Source organism: Hemiscyllium ocellatum, chromosome 29, assembly GCF_020745735.1.
Source record: "Hemiscyllium ocellatum isolate sHemOce1 chromosome 29, sHemOce1.pat.X.cur, whole genome shotgun sequence".
Classification (NCBI taxonomy): domain Eukaryota; kingdom Metazoa; phylum Chordata; class Chondrichthyes; order Orectolobiformes; family Hemiscylliidae; genus Hemiscyllium; species Hemiscyllium ocellatum.
The window spans coordinates 20,864,283-20,888,573 of record NC_083429.1 but is presented as its reverse complement, the minus strand read 5'-3'; the positions used below and the strand labels follow the sequence as shown (position 1 = coordinate 20,888,573).

The 24,291-nt window shown below is 46.8% G+C and overlaps 1 protein-coding gene across 1 annotated transcript in view; it reads right to left on the bottom strand.

Annotated features, from left to right (window-relative positions):
* The window catches only part of LOC132829509 (CMP-N-acetylneuraminate-beta-galactosamide-alpha-2,3-sialyltransferase 4-like), a 213,870-nt gene that overhangs the window by 74,614 nt on the left and 114,965 nt on the right, over window positions 1-24,291 (bottom strand). The window contains exon 6 of the mRNA XM_060846728.1: window positions 1,521-1,581. Within this exon, the coding sequence (XP_060702711.1) occupies window positions 1,521-1,581 (61 nt within the window). The remainder of the gene's footprint in view (window positions 1-1,520; window positions 1,582-24,291) is intronic.

The following is a 24,291-nucleotide window of genomic DNA, read 5'->3' as shown; positions in this document are numbered from 1 at the left end:
AGGTTCAATTACTGCAGTGGCTGAGATTGCCATAAAGATCCCTTTTTCTTAACCCCTGCCCTTGCCTAAGTTGTGGTGTCTCTCAGGGTAAAACACCACCAATTATCTCTCCCTAATGAGAAAGTAGTCCTATGGTCTGGTTAGACTATGATGAGTTTACCTTTAATAGCAGAGCACTTACAAGTATGCACAGTAGCTCAGTGGTTAGCACTGCTGCCTCGCAGCACCAGGGACCTGAGTTTGATCCTGCCTCAGGTGACTGTCTGTGTAGAGTTTGCACATTCTCCGTGTCTGCGTGGGTTCCCTCTCGGTGCTCAAGTTTCCTCCCATAGCCCAAAGGTGTGCAGATTAGGTGAATTGGCTGAGCTAAGTTGTCCGTAGTGTTCAGAGATGTGTAGTTTAGGTATATTAGTCAGGGCAAATGTAAAGTAATACAGGTAAGGGAATGGGTCTGCGTGTGTTACTCTTCGGAGGGTCTTGTGGACTTGTTGCTTTTTTTCTTGAGACTATCTAGTGATTAGTGGGAGAGAATACACCACCATAGAGGGGGAGCATTCTTAGATAATGAGAACATTTATTGGATGGTATCAATATGTACAAATACTTTTGGGCAGGCATAGTTATCAGAAACTTGAGAGCTGGTGCATATATATTTGCTTCCTCATATCCACTCTCAGCCTATGTGTGTCTTCAATAGAATGGACATGAATATGAACTCCTTCAGAAACATTGCTTATCCAATGTGATGCACAAATCGTATCAGCTAATTTTTTCAAGTAGAATCTTCAAACATCCATGCAAAAAATGATTAAATATTAGATATTTTGCTTGACGTGTTGAGGGATAAATATTAACTTGGGACATTAGCAAAACACCCTGCTCTTCCTTCACTATTGTACCCAATATGGAATTATCAGTCAGGATTCGTTGCTCATTTGTTGGGTACATTGGAGTTTTGATTTATGTCTTTGCCAGTCAGCAGGAATGTGGAGGAAAGTGTTCAGGACAGACAACTGGGACCCTATCACAGAATAGGTCCCACTTAGCCTCCAAACATGAATGAATCTCCATACTGTATATATTTCCTGACATATTCTGCCCTACACAGGGAGTATAAAAGTAATACAGAAAGTGCATTCAGATCATTTCATAGAATCCTTATTGTGTGGAAACAGACCATTTGGCCCAACCAGTCTACACCAACCCTCCAAAGAGTAACCCACCCAGACCCATTACCCATTATATTTAAACCGACTAATGTACCAACCTACATAAACATGAGCACTATGGGCAATTTAGCATGGCCAATTCACCTAATCTGCACATCTTTGGATTGTGGAAGGAAACTGAAGCACCTTAGGAGGAAACCTGCGCAGACACAGGGAGGATTTGTAAACTCCACACAGACAGTTGCCTGAGGCTGGAATCAAGCCTGGGTCCCTAGCGCTGTGAGCCAGCAGTGCTAACCACTGGGCCACTCTATTTCTGAAGAAGGGGAAAGTAGACCTCAGACGGTTTACCTGTTTATCTCCTCAGGCATGCTGAACATTGTATGGGCTAATATCTTTTTGACAATCGCTTCTGTAAAGGAAAAGAAAAGTTTAGCCTGACACAATGGATATTTTGGAGAGCGTGTAAATTCATGTGAGAAAGCATGTTGTTGCCTCGCATCCTGGCTATACAAAGCTCAAATGACATCAAAATTTTGAAAGACTTCATCACACTTCAGATCTGACATGACGTATCACATTTAGTTATCATACTCTAGGGGTCATGCCCCACATGTAACATTTCAAACATTTGAAGAAGATTTTAAAACAAGAAAGACGTGCTGTTTCAATTCTGATCAGAATCATTCTATCAGCAATATTTATAAGTAACAATTAAACTCTTTCCCTGAATGAACACTGTGAGAGATGCTGAGAAGCCATTTATAACTCAGTGGGTGAAAGATGAGGATAGTTGAGTGAAAAACGAGAAAGTGAGGACTGCAGATGCTGGAGACCAGAGTTGAAAAGTGTGGTGCTGGAAAAACACAGCAGGCCAGGCAGCATCCGAGGAGCAGGAGAATCGACGTTTCGGGCATAAGCCCTTCTTCAGGAATGAGGCTGGTGTGCCAAGTGGGCTGAGATAAAAGGTAGGAGGGAGAGAATTTGGGGGAGGGGCGATGGGAATACGATAGGTGGAAGGAGATGAGGGTGAGGGCGATAGGCTGGAGAGGAGGTGGGGGGCGGAGAGATCAGGAAGAAGATTGCAGGTCAAGAGGGCGGTGCTGAATCCGGGGGTTGGGACTGAGATAAGGTGGGGGGAGGGGAAATGAGGAAGCTGGAGAAATCTACATTCAACCCGTGTGGTTGGAGGGTTCCGAGGTGGAAGATGGGGTGCTCTTCCTCCAAGCTTCGTGTGGCCAAGGTTTGGCGATGGAGGAGTCCAAGGACCTGTATGTCATTGGCGGAGTGGGAGGGGAGGGTTAAAGTGTTCAGCCACAGGGCGGTTGGGTTGGTTGGTGCGGGTGTCCCAGAGGTGTTCCGCAAGTAGGCGGCCTGTCTCCCCAATGTAGAGGAGGCCACATTGGGTGCAGCGGATACAGTAAATGATGTGTGTGGAGGTGCAGGTGAATTTGTGACGGATATGGAAGGATCCATTGGGGCCTTGGGGAGATGTGAGGGGGGAGGTGTGGGCGCAAGTTTTGCACTTCTTGCAGTTGCAGTGGAAGATGCCGGGAGTGGAGGTTGGGTTGGTGGGGGATGTGGACCTGACGAGGAAGTCACAGAGGGAGTGGTCTCTCCGGAACGCTGTTAGGGGTGGAGAGGGAAATATATCCCTGGTGGTGGGGTCTGTTTGGAGGTGGTGGAAATGACGGAGGATGATACGATGTATCCGAAGGTTGATGGGTTGGAAGGTGAGGACCAGGGGTGTTCTGTCCTGGTGGCAATTGGAGGGGCGGGGCTCAAGGGCGGAGGTGCGGGAAATGGAGGAGATGCGGTGGAGAGCATTGTCGACCACATCGGAGGGGAAATTGTAGTCTTTGAAAAAGGAGGCCATTTGGGTTGTTCGGTATTGGAATTGGTCCTCCTGGGAGCCGATGTAGCGGAGGCAAAGGAATTGGGAATATAGGATGCGTTTTTACAGGGGGCAGGGTGGGAGAAGGTGTAATCTAGGTAGCTGTGGGAGTCGGTTGGTTTGTAGTTAATGTGTGTGTTAAGTCGGTCGCCCGACATAGAAATGGAGAGGTCTAGGAAGTGGAGGGAGGAGTCTGAGACAGTCCAGGTAAATTTGAGGTCAGGGTGAAAGGTGTTAGTAAAGTGGATTAACTGTTTAACCTCCTCGTGGGAGCACAAGGTAGCGCCAATATAATCATCAATGTAGCGGAGGAAAAGGTGGGGGTGGTGCCAGTGTAGCTGCGGAAGATGGACTGTTCCACATATCCGACGAAGAGACAGGCATATGCGGGTGCCCTTGCCTACTCCTTTGGTTTGGAGGAAGTGGGAGGATTGGAAGGAGAAGTTGTTAACAATGTGAACCAGTTCAGTCAGTCGAAGGAGGGTGTCAGGGGAAGGGTACTGGTTGGGTCGGCGGGAGAGGAAGAAGCGGAGGGTTTGGAGGCCTTCGTGATGGGGGATGGAGGTGTACAGGGACTGGATGTCCATCATGAAGATAAGGCGTTGGGGGCCAGGGATGCGAAAATCATGGAGGAGGTGGAGGGCGTGGGTGGTGTCCCGAATGTAGGTGGGAGTTCTTGGACTAAGGGGGACAGGACCGTGTCGAGGTACGCGGAGATGAGTTCGGTGGGGCAAGAGCAGGCTGAGACAATGGGTTGGCCGGGGCAGTCAGGTTTGTGGATTTTGGGCAGGAAGTAGAAACGTGCAGTGCGGGACTGTGGGACTATGAGATTGGAGGCGGTGGATGGGAGATCCCCTGAGGTGATGAGGTTATGGGTGGTCTGGGAGACGACGGTTTGGTGGTGGGAGGTGGGGTCATGGTCAAGGGGGCAGTAGGAGGAGGTGTCCGTGAGTTGGTGTATAGCTTCAGCAGTGTAAAGATCAGTGCGCCAAACTACCACTGCGCCTCCCTTGTCTGCCAGTTTGATGGTGAAGTTGGGGTTGGAGTGGAGGGAGTGGAGGACTGTGCGTTGTGAGGGTGAGAGGATGGAGTGGGTGAGAGGGGTGGACAGGTTGAGGCGGTCAATGTCGCGGCGGTGGTTGGATATGAAGAGATCGAGGGTGGGTAAGAGTCCAGCACGGGGTGTCCAGGTTGATGGGGTGTGTTGGAGGCAGGAGAAGGGGTCATCAGAGGCTGGGCAAGAGTCCTGGTTGAAGAAGTAGGCACGGAGGCGAAGGCGGCGGAAGAAATGCTCGATGTCTCGCTGTGTGTTGAACTCGTTAATCCGGGACCGTAGGGGGATGAAGGTGAGGCCTCTGCTAAGAACTGACCTTTCATCCTCAGAGAGGGGGAGGTCTGGAGGGATGGTGAAAATACGGCAGGGCTGGGAGCTGGGACCTGGTGTGGGGCTGGAGCTGGGAGTGGGGGTGGAGTTAGGCATGGGGGTGGAGTTAGTCGTGGGGGGTGTAGTTGGTCATGGGGGCTTATGCCGGAAACATCAATTCTCGTGCTCCTCGGATGCTGCATGGCCTGCTGTGTTTTTCCAACACCACACTTTTCAACAGTCCTGAACTGACAATGAAGTCTGGTGGTCTTGGGGAGAGGGGGTTAGGAGGGGAGGTTTGGTTGTAGGTAACTGGACTAAGCACTGGAAACAGGTGGTCATTATAAATGAGAACTTTTAGATTAGATTACTTACAGTGTGGAAACAGGCCCTTCGGCCCAACACCGACCCACCGAAGCGCACCCACCCAGACCCATTCCCCTACATTTACCCCTGCACCTAACACTACGGGCAATTTAGCATGACCAATTCACCTAACCTGCACATTTTTGGACTGTGGGAGGAAACCGGAGCACTCGGAGGAAACCCGTGCAGACACGGGGAGACTGTGCAAAGTCCACTCAGTCAGTCACCTGGGGTAGGAACTGAACCCGGGTCTCTGGCGCTGTAAGGCAGTAGTGCTAGCCACTATGTCACTGTGCTGCTCATCTTGCGAAAAGCTACAAAGTGAGCAATACTAAAGTCTGATTGTTACTTTAACCAAGATGGCCTACAATTTGAATCAATATACCAGAGTGACTAATGGTGCTTGCTAACTATAAGAACTGCAGTTGCTGTAAATTAGAAACAAAAACAAAAATTGTTGGAAAAACTTAGCAGGTCTGGTAGCACCTGTGCAGAGAAATCGGAAATAACATTTTGGGTTCTGAGGAAAGGTCATTTGACCCAAATTATTAACTCTGATTTCTCCCCACAGATGCTGCCTGGCCTATTGAGCTTTTCCAACAATGGTGCTTGCTTTTGTACTTACTGGGTAGATTGTTCACTACTAGATCAACAGCATGATGAGTGTCAGTGCAATTGGAAATCTGATGAGATGTATCCTAGCCATTGGATCCAAAGGTAAAATGACCTTCTCAGGAGCATTAGGAATACCAAATGAGGATTAGAGTGAGCTCCAACCATTTGCTATTGTTGGCAGAGTGAACATTATGTTAAGCAGTGTAAAAACTGAGAGCAGTAACACGGAAGGAATGCGTTTGCAATAGTATGTCAATCCTATCAGTTCATCATTAAAACCTTCTATTTCTATCTTTATAATATCCTCAATCATCTGTGTACAGAGGAAGCTTGGTTATCCGAAGGACACAGGCAGGGAATATTCCGTTTGGTTACTTGAATTCCGGATAATCAAAAGCCACATAACATAATGTAGCCAAGCATCAGGACCTTGTGATCTTGCTGGATAATCTGATATTCAGAAAATCGAATGCCAGATAATCGAGATTCCTCTGTACCTTGTTTAAAAAGAACACAAAGAACAAAGAAAATTACAGCACAAGACCAGGCCCTGCGGCCTTCTAAGCTGCGCCAATCCAGATCCTCTATCTAAACCTGTCACCTATTTTCCAAGGATCTGTATCCCTTTACACCCTGCCCATTCATGTATCTGTCTAGATACATCTTAAATGATGCTGTCCTGCCGTCTCTACCACACAACGCGTTCCAGGCACCCACCACCCTCTGCATGAAGAACTTTCCATGCATATCTCCCTTAAACCTTTCCCCTCTCACCCTGAACTTGTGACCTCTAGTAATTAGGTCCCCCACTCTGTGAAAGAGCTTCTTGCTATCCACCCAGTCTGTATCTGTCATGATTTTGTAGACCTCAATCAGGTCATCCCTCAACCTCCGTCTTTCTAATGAAAATAATCCTAATCTCCTCAATCTCTCTTCATAGCTAGCACCCTCTGTACCAGGCAATACCCTGGTGAACCTTCTCTGTGCCCTCTCCAAAGTATCCACATCCTTTTGGTAATGTGGTGACCAGAACTGTGCACAGTATTCCAAATGTGGCCGAACCAAAATCCTATACAACTGTAATGTGACCTGCCAATTCTTGTACTCAATACCCCGTCCGATGAAGAAAGTGCCTTCTTGACCACTCTATCGACCTGCATTGCCACCTTCAGGGTACAATGGACCTGAACACCTAGGTCAATTTTCCCCAGGGCTTTTCCATTTACCGTATACTTCGCTCTAGAATTGGGTCTTCCAAAATGTGTCAGCTCACATTTTCCCGGATTTTCATCTGCCATTTCTCTGCCCAACTCTCCAATCTATCTATATTCTGCTGTATTGTCTGACAGTCCCCTTCACTATCTGCTACTTCACCAATCTTAGTGTCATCTGCAAACTTGCTAATCAGACCACCTAAAACTTCCTCCAGATCATTTATGCATATCACTGCACAGATCCCTGTGGAACACCACTGGTCACAGTTCTCCATTTTGGGAAACTCCCTTCCACTATTACTCTCTGTCTCCTGTTGCCCAGCCAGTTCTCTATCCATCCAGCTAGTACACTCTGGAACCCATCTGACTTCACTTTCTCTATCAGTCTATCTTAGGGAACATTATCAAACACCTCACTGAAGTCATTGTATATGACATCTTCCCTCATCAATCAACTTTGTCACTTCCTCAAATAGTTCTATTAAGTTGATAAGACATGACCTTCCCAGCACAAAACCATGCTGCCCATCACTGATAAGCCCATTTTCTTCCAAATGTAAATAGATCCTATCCCTCAGTATCTTCTCCAGTAGTTTCCCTACCACTGACATCAGACTCATCAGTTTATAACCACCTTGATTATCCCTGTTACCCTTCTTAAACAAGGGGACAACATTAGCAATTCTCCAGTTCTCTGGGACCTCACCCGTGTTCAAGGATGCTGCAAAGATGTCTGTTAAAGCCCCAGTTATTTCCTCTCTCATTTCCCTCAGTAACCTGGGATAGATCCCATCAGACCTGGGGACTTGTTTACATTAATGCCTTTTAGAATACCCAACACTTCCTCCCTCCTTATGCCAACTTGACCTATGGTAATCAAAAGTCTATCCCTAACCTCAACATCTGTCATGTCCATCTCCTTGGTGAATACTGATTCAAAGTGCTCATGAAGAATCTCAATCATTTTCTCAGACTCCACGCATAACTTCTCTCCTTTGTCCTTGAGTGGGCCAACCCTTTCTCTAGTTATCCTCTTGCTTCTTATATGCAAATGAAAGGCTTTGAGATTTTCCTGAACCCTGTTTGTTAAAGATATTTCATGATCCCTTTTAGCCCTCTTAATTCCTCGTTTCAGATTGGTCCTACTTTCCCGATATTCTTTCAAAGTTTCCTTTGTTTTCGCTCACCAAGACCTTATGTATGCTTCCTTTTTCCTCTTAGCTGGTTTCACAATTTTACCTGTCATTCATAGTTCCCTAATCTTGCCATTTCTATCCCTCATTTTCACAGAGACATGACTATCCTGCACTCTAATCAACTTCTCTTGACAAGCCTCTCACATATCAAATGTGGATTTACTTTCAAATAGCTGCTCCCAATCCACATTCCCCAGATCCTGCTGAATTTTGCTATAGTTGGCCTTTCCCAATTTAGCACTCCTTAAGAACATAGAAGGATACAGCGCAGTACAGGCCCTTCGGCCCTCGATGTTGCGCCGACCGAATCCTACCTAACCTATACTAGCCCAATAACTTCCAAATGCCTATCCAATGCCCGCTTAAATGACCATAAAGAAGGAGAGTTCACCACTGATACGGGCAGGGCATTCCATGAACTCACAACCCGCTGTGTGAAGAATCTACCCCTAACATCTGTCCTATACCTACCACCCCTTAATTTAAAGCTATGTCCCCTAGTAACACCTGACTCCATTAACGGTAAAAGGTTCTTAGTATCTACCCTATCTAAACCCCTAATCATCTTATACACTTCTATCAGATCTCCCCTAAACCTTCTCTTCTCCAATGAGAACAGCCCCAAGTGCCTCAGCCTTTCCTCATAAGATTTTCCTACCATTCCAGGCAACATCCTGGTAAACCTCCTCTGCACTCGTTCTAAAGCTTCCACATCCTTCCTATAGTATGGCGACCAAAACTGCACACAATACTCCAGATGAGGCCGCACCAGAGTCTTATACAACTGCAACATGACCTCAGGACTCCGGAACTCAATTCCTCTGCCAATAAAGCCCAGTACACCATATGCCTTCCTCACAGCACTATTTAGCTGGGTGGCAACTTTCAGAGATCTGTGTACATGGACACCAAGATCCCTCTGCTCATCCACACTACCAAGTAGCCTACCATTAGCCCAGTAATCCATCCTTCTTTAAGGCCACTTGTCTTTTGTCCATGAGTATTCTAAAACTTATCTAATTGTGATCACTATTCCCAAAGTAATCCCCTACTGCAATTTCAACCACCTTACCGGGCTCATTCCCCAACACCAGGTCTAGTATGGCTCCTTCCTGATATGCACTATTTACATAATGCTCTATAAAACCCTCCTGGATGCTCCTCACAAATTCTGCTTCATCTAAACCTCTAACACAAAGTGAATCCCAGTCAACGTTGGGAAAAATTAAAATCTCCCATCAGCACCCACCCTGTTGCTCCTACATCTTTCCATAATCTATTTGCATATTTGTACTTTTGCCTCATGCTCACTGTTGGGAGGTCTGTAATACAGCCCCAACATTGTAACTACACCCTTCTTATTTCTGAGCTCTGCCCATATTGCCTCACTGCTTGACTCCTCCATAGTGCCCTCCTTCAGCACAGCTGTGATATCATCACTGACCAGTAATGTAACTCCTCCACCACTCTTACCTCCCTCTCTATTCTGCCTGCAGCATCGATGTCCTGGGGTATTTATTGCCAATCATGCCCTTCCCTCAATCAAGTCTCAGTAATAGCAATAACATCATTCTCACAAGTACTAATCCAAGCCCTAAGTTCATCTGCCTTACCTTCTACGCTTTGCCACTGTCCAAATATATCAGTTCACTCACCTTCCCAGAGCATAATTCGACCGCTCCCACTCAGCTCCTGGCTCTCACTGCTCCTGCTGCTGCTGCAAAATGGAGGCCACTGATTCCATGAGGTAAGAACTTAAATGGGAAATTTACCTTCCTGGCAGCCCCTGGTCCTTGCTCTCACCGTTGCCACTGCCTCTGCTAAATTCTGGCTCCCATTCATGTGCCAGATTCTCCTGTTCCTCGGATGCTGCCTGACCTGCTGTGCTTTTCCAGCATCACACTTTCAACTCTGATTTCCAGCATCTGCAGTCCTCACTTTCTCCAGTTGATTTTAACCTTACTGCGAAGCCTCTTCCAAGGATGCCTACCTTGAAGAGGTTCTCCTCCTCCTCTCTCCAAGGATCTCAGTAAGTCTCTCTCTCACTGCATCCCCAGGACATCTCCTTTTTGCTCCCACCCCCCACAACCCTCATCTACTCACCACATTCTCAGCTACCTTCTCCCTAGTCCCACCTCCTCCCATTTATGTCTCAGCTCCCCTGGCCTACAAGCCACATTCCTGATGAAGGGCTTATGCCTGAAACGTTGCTCCTCAGATGCTGCCTGACTGGCTGTACTCTTCCAGCACCACACTCTCGACCCAAATTAGTTCTCAGCTCTGTTAAGGCATAATCCATTCAATCTGTAGAGGTCTTATCTCCCTGAGTGATCCCAATGTCCAAAGAATCTAAATGACATACATACCGATCCCTAAACCATCTCTCTCATGTTATATTCAGTCCAGCTATGATCTCATTAAACGTTGAAGCAGGTTTCAGAGGTTAAAGAGCCTACATTTGCTCATTGTTTATATGTGAATGCATTGGAGATACTGCAAAAGAAGTTAACAAAAGTGGTTCCAACAAAAAGAAAACTCAATGACAAAGATAGATTAGAGAATTTGGGGAATTTTCCTTGGGGAGCAGAAGGCTAAACGGAAACGATTTGAACATCATGACGATTTTGACCAAATAGAAACCTGGAAACTACTCCCACTCATAAACAGATTGTGATGTAAGCATTTTCTCAATGCACAGTGATTCATTAGGGTTTGGAAGGTGTTGCCTTATACTTTGGTATCATCTCTACTTTGGGCAGTTGCAATTTGGAGTGGTCTGGTTTGAAATTGTTGACCTGCAGGCAAAATATTCTGCTGTTGCTTGAGTAAACAAACGGCAGCACAGTGGCACAGTGGTTAGCACTGCTGCCTCACAGCGCCAGAGCCCTGGGTTCAATTCCCACCTCAGGCAACCATCTGAGTGGAGTTTGCACATTCTCCCCATGTCTGCATGGGTTTCCTCCGGGTGCACCGGTTTCCTCCCACAGTCCAAAAATGTGCAGGTTAGGTGAATTGGCCATGCTAAATTGCCCGTAGTGTTAGGTGAAGGGGTAAATGTAGGGGAATAGTAGTTTGCTCATTGGAGGGTCAGTGTGGACTTGTTGGGTTGAAGGGCCATGTTTCCACACTGTAAGTAATCTAAAAAAAATCTTAAAATAGCTTCTCTCATCACATGCTTGACATTGTCACTTAATGGCTGGGTAGGGATAGTGGCAATGTGGAGCTGTCCCACCACAACAAGGACATGAAGCAATGGCAGTGACTATATTCTCTTACCAGTCTGGAGCTTTCCTGGAGCAACGGAAACCCTCTGAGTAATGAATTTGATTGAGTTAGAATTGATAGTCTACCTGTAGGAAGCTTCTCTGTCTCCTCAGATAAAATTTGTTAGAAACAAACAAAACTGCAGATGCTGGAATCCATGGTAGACAAGCAGGAGACTGGAAGAACACAGCACACCAGGCAGCACCAGGAGACTGGGAGAACACAGCACACCAGGCTGTACCAGGAGGCTGGGAGAACACAGCACACCAGGCAGCACCAGGAGGCTGGGACAGCATAGCACACTAGGCAGCATCAGGAGACTGGAAGAACACAGCACACCAGGCAGCACCAGGAGGCTGGGACAGCACAGCACACTAGGCAGCATCAGGAGACTGGAAGAACACAGCACACCAGGCAGCACCAGGAGGCTGGGAGAACACAGCACACCAGGCTGTACCAGGAGGCTGGGAGAACACAGCACACCAGGCAGCACCAGGAGGCTGGGAGAACACAGCACACCAGGCTGCACCAGGAGGCTGGGAGAGCACAGCACACCAGGCAGCACCAGGAGGCTGGAAGAACACAGCGCACCAACTGCACCAGGAGTCTGGGACAGCACAGTACACCAGGCTGCACCAGGAGGCTGGGACAGCACAGCACACCAGGCAGCACCAGGAGACTGGGAGAACACAGCACACCCGGCTGCACCAGGAGGCTGGGAGAACACAGCACACCCGGCTGCACCAGGAGGCTGGGAGAACACAGCACACCAGGCAGCACCAGGAGACTGGGAGAGCACAGCACATAAGGCAACTTCAGGAGGCTGGAAGAACACAGCATGCCAACTGCACCAGGAGGCTGGGAGAGCACAGCACACCAGGCAGCACCAGGAGGCTGGGAGAGCGCAGCACACCAGGCAGCATCAGGAGGCTGGACGAACACAGCACACCAGGCTGCACCAGGATGCTGGGAGAACACAGCACACCAGGCTGCAACAGGAGGCTGGGAGAGCACAGCACACCAGGCAGCACCAGGAGGCTGGGAGAGCACAGCACACCAGGCTGCACCAAGAGGCTGGGAGAACACAGCACACCAGGCAGCATCAGGATGCTGGGAGAACACAGCACACCAGGCTGTACCAGGAGGCTGGGAGAACACAGCACACCAGGCTGTACCAGGAGGCTGGGAGAGCACAGCACACCAGGCAGCATCAGGATGCTGGGAGAACACAGCACACCAGGCTGCACCAGGATGCTGGGAGAACACAGCACACCAGGCTGCACCAGGATGCTGGGAGAGCACAGCACACCAGGCTGTACCAGGAGGCTGAGACAGCACAGCACACCAGGCTGTATCAGGAGGCTGGGAGAACACAGCACACCAGGCAGCACCAGGAGGTTGGGAGAACACAGCACACTAGGCAGCATCAGGAGGCTGGGACACCACAGCACACCAGGCTGCACCAGGATGCTGGGAGAACACAGCACACCAGGCAGCACCAGGAGGCTGAGAGAACACAGCACACCAGGCTGCACCAGTAGGCCGGGAGAGCACGGCACACCAGGCAGCACCAGGAGGCTGGGAGAGCACAGCACACCAGGTAGCACCAGGAGGCTGGAAGAGCACAGCACACCAGGCAGCATCAGGAGGCTGGACGAACACAGCACACCAGGCTGCACCAGGATGCTGGGAGAACACAGCACACCAGGCTGCAACAGGAGGCTGGGAGAGCACAGCACACCAGGCAGCACCAGGAGGCTGGGAGAGCACAGCACACCAGGCTGCACCAAGAGGCTGGGAGAACACAGCACACCAGGCAGCATCAGGATGCTGGGAGAACACAGCACACCAGGCTGTACCAGGAGGCTGGGAGAACACAGCACACCAGGCTGTACCAGGAGGCTGGGAGAGCACAGCACACCAGGCAGCATCAGGATGCTGGGAGAACACAGCACACCAGGCTGCACCAGGATGCTGGGAGAGCACAGCACACCAGGCTGTACCAGGAGGCTGAGACAGCACAGCACACCAGGCTGTATCAGGAGGCTGGGAGAACACAGCACACCAGGCAGCACCAGGAGGTTGGGAGAACACAGCACACTAGGCAGCATCAGGAGGATGGGACAGCACAGCACACCAGGCTGCACCAGGATGCTGGGAGAACACAGCACACCAGGCAGCACCAGGAGGCTGAGAGAGCGCAGCACACTAGGCAGCATCAGGAGACTGGAAGAACACAGCACACCAGGCAGCATCAGGAGGCTGGGAGAACACAGCACACCAGGCTGCACCAGTAGGCCGGGAGAGCACGGCACACCAGGCAGCACCAGGAGGCTGAGAGAGCACAGCACACCAGGCTGTACCAGGAGGCTGGGAGAACACAGCACACTAGGCAGCATCAGGATGCTGGGAGAACACGGCACACCAGGCTGCACCAGTACGCTGGGAGAACACAGCACACCAGGCTGCACCAGGAGGCTGGGACAGCACAGCACACCAGGCTGCACCAGGAGGCTGGGAGAGCACAGCACACCAGGCTGTATCAGGAGGCTGGGAGAACACAGCACACAGGCTGCACCAGGAGGCTGGGACAGCACAGCACACCAGGCTGCACCAGGAGGCTGGGACAGCACAGCACACCAGGCAGCATCAGGAGGCTGGGAGAGCGCAGCACACCAGGCTGCACCAGGAGGCTGGGACAGCACAGCACACCAGGCTGCACCAGGAGGCTGGGAGGACACAGCAAGCCAGGCAGCATCAGGAGGCTGGGAGAGCGCAGCACACCAGGCTGCACCAGGATGCTGGGAGAACACAGCACACCAGGCAGCACCAGGATGCTGGGAGAGCACAGCACACCAGGCAGCACCAGGAGACTGGGACAGCACAGCACACCAGGCTGCACCAGGAGACTGGGAGAGCACAGCACACCAGGCAGCACCAGGAGGCTGGAAGAACACAGCATAGCAACTGCACCAGGAGGCTGAGAGAGCGCAGCACACCAGGCAGCATCAGGAGGCTGGGAGAACACAGCACACCAGACAGCACCAGGAGGCTGAGAGAGCGCAGCACACCAGGCAGCATCAGGAGGCTGGGAGAACACAGCACACCAGGCAGCATCAGGAGGCTGAGAGAGCACAGCACACCAGGCTGTACCAGGATGCTGGGAGGACACAGCAAGCCAGGCAGCATCAGGAGGCTGGGAGAGCACAGCACACCAGGCTGTATCAGGAGGCTGGGAGAACACAGCACACCAGGCTGCACCAGGAGGCTGGGAGAACACAGCACACCAGGCTGCACCAGGAGGCTGGGACAGCACAGCACACCAGGCTGCACCAGGAGGCTGGGAGGACACAGCAAGCCAGGCAGCATCAGGAGGCTGGGAGAGCGCAGCACACCAGGCAGCACCAGGATGCTGGGAGAACACAGCACACCATGCTGCACCAGGTGGCTGGGAGAGCACAGCACACCAGGATCCACCAGGAGACTGGGACAGCACAGCACACCAGGCTGCACCAGGAGGCTGGGAGAGCACAGCACACCAGGCTGAACCCCCCCACCCCCCCACTGAACTGCAATCCCATATGACCCCACTTCTCACTGATCCATATTGGCAGGTATCAGCAAGGGGTTATGGGCTATCTAGAATGCAGTCAATCAGCTCCCCACTTGCTGGCTAAATCCTTTTAACTTTATTCAGTCCATGACAGGGTTGTACGTAAGTTAAAATAAGTTCCAAAGGCCAGTGCAATTTCTTCTTTGCTGTCTTGTCCAATCATCTAGTTCTGGTTTGGTTAACCCAGTCTGTTAATGAGCAAGGCGGGACATGGGCTGAGACACACCGCATTGACTGACTGCCCAGAAGATCACTGTAGCACCATCGAGATATTGGAAAGAAGGCATGAGAACTGTTGTAATTTCTATAATGGCAACAGTTATGGTCTCCATTGATGACCGTATGACATAACAGCTTATCCCACTGAGGCAAGGAGAGGATGGTAGGTTGAAAGAACCTTGGGTGACAAAGGATGTAGAACATCCAGTGAAGAGAAGGAAGGAAGCCTACTTAAAGTTGAGGAGGCAAGGATCAGACAGGGCTCTAGAGGGTAGCAAGGTAGCCAGCAAGGAACTGAAGAATAGACTTAGGAGAGCTAGAAGGAGACATGAAGAAGCTTCAGCAGGTAGGATTAAGGAATACACTAAGGCATTCTATGCTTATGTGAGGAACAAGAGGATGGCCAGAGTGAGTGTATGGCTGATGAGGAATAGTGGAAGGAATCTGCGCCTGGAGTCAGAGGATGTAAGGGAGGTCCTTAAAGAATACCTTGCTTTAGTATTCACTACTGAGGGGAAACAGACTGATATGCTACAACAGATTGATGTTAGAAGGGAGGAGGTGCTGATAATTTCGAAAAATGTAAGGATAGATAAATCCCCGGGCTAAACAGGATATACCCAAGGTTATGCTGCAGTTCTATAGAGCCCTGGTTAAACTATATTTGGAATAGTGTGTTCAGTTCTGGTTACCTCATTGCAGGAAGAATGTGTAAGTTTCAGAGAGGGTGCAGAGGAGATTTACCAGGATGCTAACTGGACTGGAGAGTATGTCTTATGAAGAAAGGTTGAGGGAGCTGGGGCTTTTCTCATTGGAGCAAAGAAGAATGAGAGGTGACTTGATAGAGTGAATAGTCAGAGACTATTTTCCAGAGCAGAAATAGCTATCACAAGGGAGCATAATTTTAAGGTGATTGGAGGAAGGTTTAGGGATGATAACAGAAGTGGGTTCTTTACACAGACAGTGGCGGGTGTGTGGAATGCACTACCAGCAGTGCTAGTAGACTCCGATATATTAGGGACATTTAAGCGATTCTTGAATAGGGACATGGATGAGAGTTAATCGAAGGGTATGTAGGTTATTTTAATGTCAGAGTAGGATAAAAGGTCGGCACAACATCAAGGGCCAAAGGCCTGAACTGTGCTGTCCTGTACTATATTATATGTTCTACGTTTTATGATTTAGAGACTAGCGTGGTTAGTTTCAGTTTAAAATTATAACATGTTTAACAGTTATTACAAAACATCAATTTCGTTTTCGCAAATCCATAGTCTGAATATTACATACCTCACATTTCAAAGAAGTAGACCTGATGCTTAATATGATTGATCGATTATTTGCAATTGCCTACATAGCTCTAGATGTAAATCAAAGTTTCTCTTTTAATGTTAAAAATCACACAACACCCGGCTATAGTCCAACACGTTTAATTGGAAGCACTAGCTTTCGGAGCGCTGATCCTTCATCAGGTGCTTGTGGAGGACACAATTGTCAGACACAGAATTTATAGCAAAAGTTTACTGTGTGATGGAACTGAAATTACACATTGAAAAATACCTTGATTGTTTGTTGAGTCTTTCATCTGTTCGAATACCATGATAGTTTCACTTCTTTCATGTGTAAATCACAAAACCTTTTTTTAAAAGTTACATTCTCAGGTTAACTGTAATAATTGGTGTTAGCCAAACAATATGTTAGCCCCCTGTGTTCTCTGTCTGTGCCATAATGTTTAGACTGATTCTAATCTAAAAAGTGAGATAACAGAGTCTTACATGAATTCATGCAGTTTTTGAGCAAAGTACAATGTAACTCTGCAAGTACAAATTTACCGCACAAAACCTGTTGGACTATAACCTGTTGATGTGTGATTTTTAACTTTGTACACCCTAGTCCAACACCGGCATCTCCAAATCATCACTTTTAATGGATTTTATGAATAGAGCAATAGAATATAAGCAAATTAGTTTTGTTAATCTGGTATAAACCAACCCAATTCTACCTTGATTATTGTTCCTCATTCTGAGTACTCCAAAGAGCTAAACAGGAGTGTTGGGTAATGGAGGTGCAGAGGAGACTGGGGAGAATTAGTAATGAGATAAATGTGCTAGATGTTTAGTAAATCAGCAGGACGGAAGGTTTCTCCTTCTGGTCCTGATGCTGCCTCCTGGGGAACACTCTTTGGTACAGTCCCTCTGGGATTTCCTCTGGGGTTTGAAGCCATCACAGATATTTCAGATGTTACAGCAGCTGGCCCCCTGATTTCAAACACAGGGACGGCACCACACAGGAATTACCAAAAGCAGAAGAAAAATACATTCAGGTGTTTATTTGTATTATGAAGGCATATGATTCAAATATTAACATTCTAAAGGTTACTTGGACCCACTTATGAATTGATTTTTAAACAGAGGCTATTTTGCTAAGGAAAGGGGACTGGGTCCAACAGCAACATTATCACATCTGAAAGGAGCAGGAAGCTTGGATGGTATCTTACAGACTGGAGAACTTTTCAAGAGAGATCGACTGGCCCAGTTTGCGGGTGGGAAAGACTACTTTATTTTTAACTCTGAAGAGCAAGAACTCATTACTGTCACACTGTGTTTCTTTATATTCCCTTTCTTTAAAGTGTAAGAGCCGAAAACTCATGGAACGTGATCTGTATCACAAGGGGAGAGTTCCTGAAGAGAAGGTTTTGGAATCTACTGTGCACAAAAGGAATTCAGCCAGATTCCACTGTGCAAGGAAGACACCCAACAAACTGTGTGTGCAGAATAACCTAAGAAGCAGAATACAGTTTGGGACAATCATCACTTCTCTGTTTCAGTAAGATTGACTATCAGTTAGTCAAAGTAGCTTCAAGGTAACAGTCTGGAGTTTCGACTCTTTTTCTCCTCTGACATGTGGGCGTGTGTCTGTTTTTGGTTTTGAAGGACAAGCATAAATTTGATTAATCCAAACTGTTGGCTAGAAGTCTTTGTGTCTTTGTTTGAATAAGTTTACTTGAGTGATAAACCAGTTATTTATTTACAAGAGAAAAACAGAAGATATCGGAGCAAATATCAGCCATCTGCTAAATGTTAAAACTGTTATGTTCAGGTTCTAATAGTGCTTAATCTAGCTAATGGTATGTTTAAGAGTATTACAGATCTCTGTATAGTTTTGTGTCTATTTCCCTGTTGATTCCATTTTCCTATATTTCTTGTATTATACTTAACTTTTGAATGTTAAATAAATGCAGAGATTCTTTTACCCTGAAACACCTGACTACTGCCTTCTTCATTTCACATTCCCTCAATAAGTCCAGTATCCAGAATCAGGGATCTGGGGGTGATTTGAACTACTTAAAAATCAGAAAATAACTGATTGCAAATCAGAACTCAACAGTCACTTGGGCAATACACAACTGAGTACCGAGAAGGTCACCAGCAGGTCACTAAAGAATGCGAAGGTAACAAAAATTCATGGCTGTGCTGACAAGGCAATGTATGCCGTCCTGCCCCACTGGGAAAGGGATCTTGTTTCAAGCAGCTGCAGATGTCAGCAATGACTAACTTTGAAGGTCTGAGCACCTGAGGCCCTATTGTTTCATCTTGTTAAAGAAGTTGACACCCTGCCTGTCAAACCTGAACCTGGCATATCACCTCTATCAAGTTAACAGTCCTGTGTCTTTCCCCTCTATGCTGTGGAATGGGGAGAAGGCAGCTAACACGGCTCACTGTTACTCCTATTGCTGGTGCTATTCCTTTAGCTCCTCAGCAGAGGTCCAAGGTTGAGCTGCATAAGCTGCTTGCATACAGCAGTGAGGGGTCATCGCAAGAAAGGGCAGATCAAAGTTAAAAAAGTTAATGACATAGAATCATAGAGTCAAAGAGATGTACAGCACAGAAATAGTCTCTTTGGTCCAACTCATCCGCACTAACAAGATATCCTAAATTAATCTAGTCCCATTTGCCAGCATTTGGTCCATATCCCTCTGAATCCTTTCTATTCATATACCCAACCAGATGTTTTTTAAATGTTGTAATTGTCCCAGCCTCCACCACTTCCTCTGGCAGCTCATTCCAGACATGCACCACCTTTGTGTGAAAGCGTTGCCTCTTTAGGTCCCTTTTATATCTTTCCCCTCTCACCTTAAACCCATGCCCTCTAGTTCTGGGCTCCCCCACCCCAGGGAAAAGACCTTGTCTATTTACCTTATTCATGCCCCTCATGATTTTATAAATCTCTATAAGGTCACCCCTCAACCTTTGACATTCCAGTGAAAACAGCCCCAGTCTACTCAGCCTCTCCCTATTGTTCAAACCCTCCAACCCTGACAACATCCTTGTAAATCTTTTCTGAGCCCTTTCACATTTCACAATATCCTTCCCTAGATTAGAGAGACCAGAATCGCACACAGCATTCCAATAGTGGCCTAACCAATGTCCTGTACAGCTGTAACATGACCTCCCAACTCCTATACGCAATGCACTGACCAATAAAGGAAAGCATACCAAACCTCTTCTTCACTATCCTGTCTACCTTTGACTCCACTTTCAAGGAGCTATAAACCTACCCTCCTCTTTGTTTAGCAACACTCCCCAGGACCGTACCATTAAGTGGATAAGTCCTGCCCTGATTTGTCTTTCAAAAATGCAGCACCTCATGTTAATTTCAATTAAACTCTATCTGCCACTCCTCAGCCCATTGGCCCATCTGATCAAGATCTCGTGTACTCTGAGGTAGCCAGTACCCCTGCAATTTTGGTGTAATCTGCAAACTTACTAACCATCCCTCCTATGTTCACATCCAAATCATTAATATAAATGACGAAAAGTAGCAGACCCAGCACCGATCCCTGTGGCACTCCACTGGTCAAAGGCCTCCAGTCTGAAAAGCAACCCCCTACCATCACCCTCTGTCTTCTCCCTTTGAGCCAATTCTGTATCAAAATAGCGAGTTCTCCCTCTTTTCAGCCTTGCTAACCAGTCTACTATAGATTACATTCAATGCTCTACCCTCATCAATCCTCTTTGTTACATCTTCAAAAAACTCAATCAAATTTGTGAGACACAACTTCCCACACACAAAGCTATGTTGACGATCCCTAATCAGTCTTTGGTTTTCCAAATACATGTAAATCCTGTCCCTCAGGATTCCCTCCAACAACCTGCGCACCACTTAGGTCAGGCTCACCAGTCTCACCAGTCTATAGTTCCTTGGCTTTTCCTTCCCACCTTTCTTAAACAGTGGCACGTTAGGCAACTTTCAGTCTTCCAGCACCTCACCAGTGGCTATTGATGATACAAATATCTCAGCAAAGGGCCCAGCAATCATTTCCCTAGCTTCTCACAAAGCTCTAGGTCCCTGATTAGGTCCCAGGATTTATCTGCCTTTATGCATTTTAAGATGCCCAGCACCTATAATATGGACGTTTTTCAAGACGTCGATTTTTATTTCCCCATGTTCTCTATTTTCCATATCCTTCTCCACAATATAGACTGAGGCAAAATACTCATTTAGTATCCCTCCCCCCTCAATTTCCATGACAGGTGAAATATTTCCCAAAAGTTGGAAATCACCTGTAAAGCAGTGAAAGCATTCCCTCAGAACCATTCCCCTGAGTTCAACCCTTTCATCTAGGCAGAGAGAAAAACTATATGGTTTCTATTCTGTCAGTTTCATCAATCAGTGACACTTCAATGCACCCTTATCCTTTGATCTTGGTGCACTCTATACAAACCAGGGAACCTGCAGCCATGGGCAGGATTAAAGGCTGAATGAAATGTTTAAGTAATATTTAAGTAAAAGTGTCAACCTCTCAGGTGAGGATTTCACACACTTGTGACCAAACACATCTCAGTAGATATGTAAATGTCAGTACACAGTAAATGTCAGAGATGCACGAGATCATTTTGAATCTGGATGTAGGTTTGCTCACTGAGCTGGAAGGTTCATTTTCAGACATTTTGCCACTATACGAGGTAACATCATTATGCTGTCGAAACGTCTGAAAACAAACCTTCCAGCTTAGCGAGTAAACTATATCCAGAACCTCACCTTGAGTTACAAATCTTCTCAAAACTCACTATCATTTTGAATTTCTGACACATAACATGTGTGTGGGGATTTAGCAATTCCTACTCCCATCATGGTCCTCCATCCCCAGCCTCCTATCCCTAATTACACATCCAATGCCTCTGCTGAATCTGATTTTCTGAATCACAGAAGAGGTGAGAAGAGGCCTATTGGCCAATCAAGTGTGTTTATCCAAAAATACATTATATCCTGCAGTAGTCCCACTTTCCTGCACTTAGCCTACTGCCTTAAATTGCATAACACTTCAATTGCTCATCCAAATAGTTTTTAAAGATTATGAGCTTTCCCTCCACAACTACCCTCCTAGGTGATGTATTCCACACTCCCACCATTCTCTGAGTGAAAATGTTTTTCCTCAAATCCAGAAGTATATTCCAGTGAAAAGGAAGGACTGTAAGAAAAGGGGTAATCTGCCATGGGTGTCTAAGGAAATAAGGGAGGCTATTAAACTGAAAGAGAAGGCATATAAAGTGGCCAAAAACAGCAGGAAACTGGAGGATTAGGAAAAGTTTAAAGGTCAACAGAAAGCCACAAAAAGAGCTATAAAGAAAAGTAAGTTAGAACACGAGAAAAAAACTAGCACATAATATAAAGATAGATAAATATATAAAGGAAAAAGGGTGGCTAAAGTAAACATTAGTCCTTTAGAGGATAAAAGAGACATTTAGTTATGGGAGATGATGAAGTGGCTGAGGCACTGAACAGGTATTTTGTATCAGTCTTCACAGTGGCGGACATTAATAACATGCCAGTAATTGACAGAGACGTATGTAGGTGTGGACCTGGAAACAATCATAATTACAGAAGAGGTAGTGTTGGGCTAGCTAATGATGCTAAGGATGGACAAGTCTCCTGGCTCTGATGGAATGCATTCTCGGGTACAAAAGGAGATGGCAGGAGAAATAGCAATTGCACTGGTGGTAATTTTTCAAAATTCAGTAGTCCCAGCAGATTGGTAAACAGCAAATGTGACACGGCTGTTTAAAAAGGGAGGTAGACAAAAAATGCGGAATTATAGACTGGTTAGCTTAACTTCTTTGGTGGGGAAGACGCTTGAGTCTATTATCAAGGAAGAAGTAGCAAGACATCTCAATAGAAATTGTTCTGTTGGGCAGTCGCAGCATGGTTTCATGCAGGGCAGGTCATGCTTAATAAATCTTTTGGAATTCTATGAAGACATTATGAGCAAGGTGAACAATGGGGACCCAGTGGATATGGAGTACTTAGATTTCCAAAAGGCCTTTGACAAGGTGCAGCGCAAGAGGCTGCTGCATAAGATAAAGATGCATGGTGTTACGGGTAAAGTATTAGCATAGATAGAGGATTGATTGACTAACAGGAAGCAAAGAATGTGGATAAATGAGTGTTAATTTGGTTGGCAATCAGTGACTAGTGATGTGCCTCAGGGATCAGTGTTAGAACCACAATTATTCACAATGTACACAGGTGATTTGGAATTGGGGACCACGTGTAGTTTGTCAAAGTTCGCAGATGACACTAAGATGAGTGGCATAGCAAAGTGTGCAGAGAACTGTGAAATTTTGCAGAGGAACATGGATACTTTAAGTGAGTGAGCGAAGGTCTGGCAGATGGAATACAATGTTAATAAATCTGAAGTTATCCATTTTGATGGAGTAATAGTAAAAAGGATTATTACTTGAATGACAAAAAGTTGCAACATGCTGTTATGCAGAAGGAGTTCGGTGTCATTGTGCATGAATCACAGAAGGTTGTTCTGCAGATACAGCAGGTAATTAGAAAGGCAAATGGAATTTTGTCCTTCATTATGAAAAGGATGGAGTTTAAAAGCATGTTGCAGCTGTATAGGGTGCTAGTGAGGCCACACCTGGTGTACTGTGTACAGTTTTGGTCTCCTTACTTGGGAAAGGATGTACTGGCACTGGAGCGGATGCAGAGGAGATTTACTAGGTTGAATTCGGAGTTGAGAAGTTTGGCTTATGAGGACAGACTGAGTAGACTGGCATTATATTCATTGGAATTTAGAAGAATGAGGGGGGAACTTATAGAAACACATAAAATAATGAAGGGAATAGATAAAATAGAAGTAGAGAAGACATTTCCACTGGCGGGTGAAACTAGGACAAGAGGGCACAGCCTCAAATTTAGGGGGAGCAGATCTCAAACTGAATTGAGAAGCAACTTCTTCACTCAGTGGATTGTAAATCTGTGGAATTCCTTAGGGTGGTGGTGGAGGGTTGTTTTTCATACTGGAGGCCTGTGACCAGTGGAGTGCCACAAGGATTGGTGCTGGGATAACTACTTTTCATTATTTATATAAATAATTTGGATGTGAACATAGGAGGTATAGTTAGTAAGTTTGCAGATGACACCAAAATTGGAGGTGTAGTGGACAGTGAAGAAGTTTGCCGCAGATAACAACGGGATCTTGACCAGATGGGCCAATGGTCTGAGGAGCGGCAGATGGAGTTTAATTTAGATAAATGCGAGATTCTGCATTTTGGGAAAGCAAATCTTAGCAGGACTTATACACTTAATGGTAATGTCCAGGGGAGCGATGCTGAACAAAGAGACCTTGGAGTGCAGGTTCATAGCTCCTTAAAAGTAGAATCTTGGGTAGAAAGGATAATTAAGAAGTTTGTTTAGTATGCTTTCCTTTATTGGTCAGAGCATTGAGTGTAAGAGTTAGGACGTCATGTTGCGGCTGTACAGGATTTTGGTTAGGCCACTTTTGGAATATTGCATGCAATTCTGGTCTCCTTTCTATCAGAAGGATGTTGTGAGGGTTCAGAAAAGATTTACAGGGATGTTGTCAGGGTTGGAGAATTTGAGCGATGGGGAAAGATTGAATAGACTGGTTGACTTTGCTGGCCAGTCTGCCATGGAGGGGCCTTGTCGAGCACCTTGCTGGGGTCCATGTGGAACGCGTCTGCCGCTCTGCCCTCATTGATCCTCTTTGTGGCTTCTTCACAGAACTTGATCAAGTTTGTGAGACATGATTTCCCATACAGTCAAGATTAGAATGGTGCTGGAAAAGCACAGCAGGTCAGGCAGCATCCAAGGAGCTGGAAAATCGATGTTTCAGGCAGGAGCCCTTCATCAGGAATGAGGCTGGGACCCTCCGTGGTGGAGAGATAAATGGGAGGGGGTGGGGCTGGGGAGAAGGTAGCTAAGAGAACAATAGGTGGATGGAGGTGGGGATCAAATGTGTCTCAGAACGTGGTTGAAGAGCTTCAGGGCAGAGGAGATGACCTAGGGGTTGTGGTGAGAGAGAGACTAACTGAGATCTTTGTAGAGAGAGGAGGAGAACTTCTTCAAGAT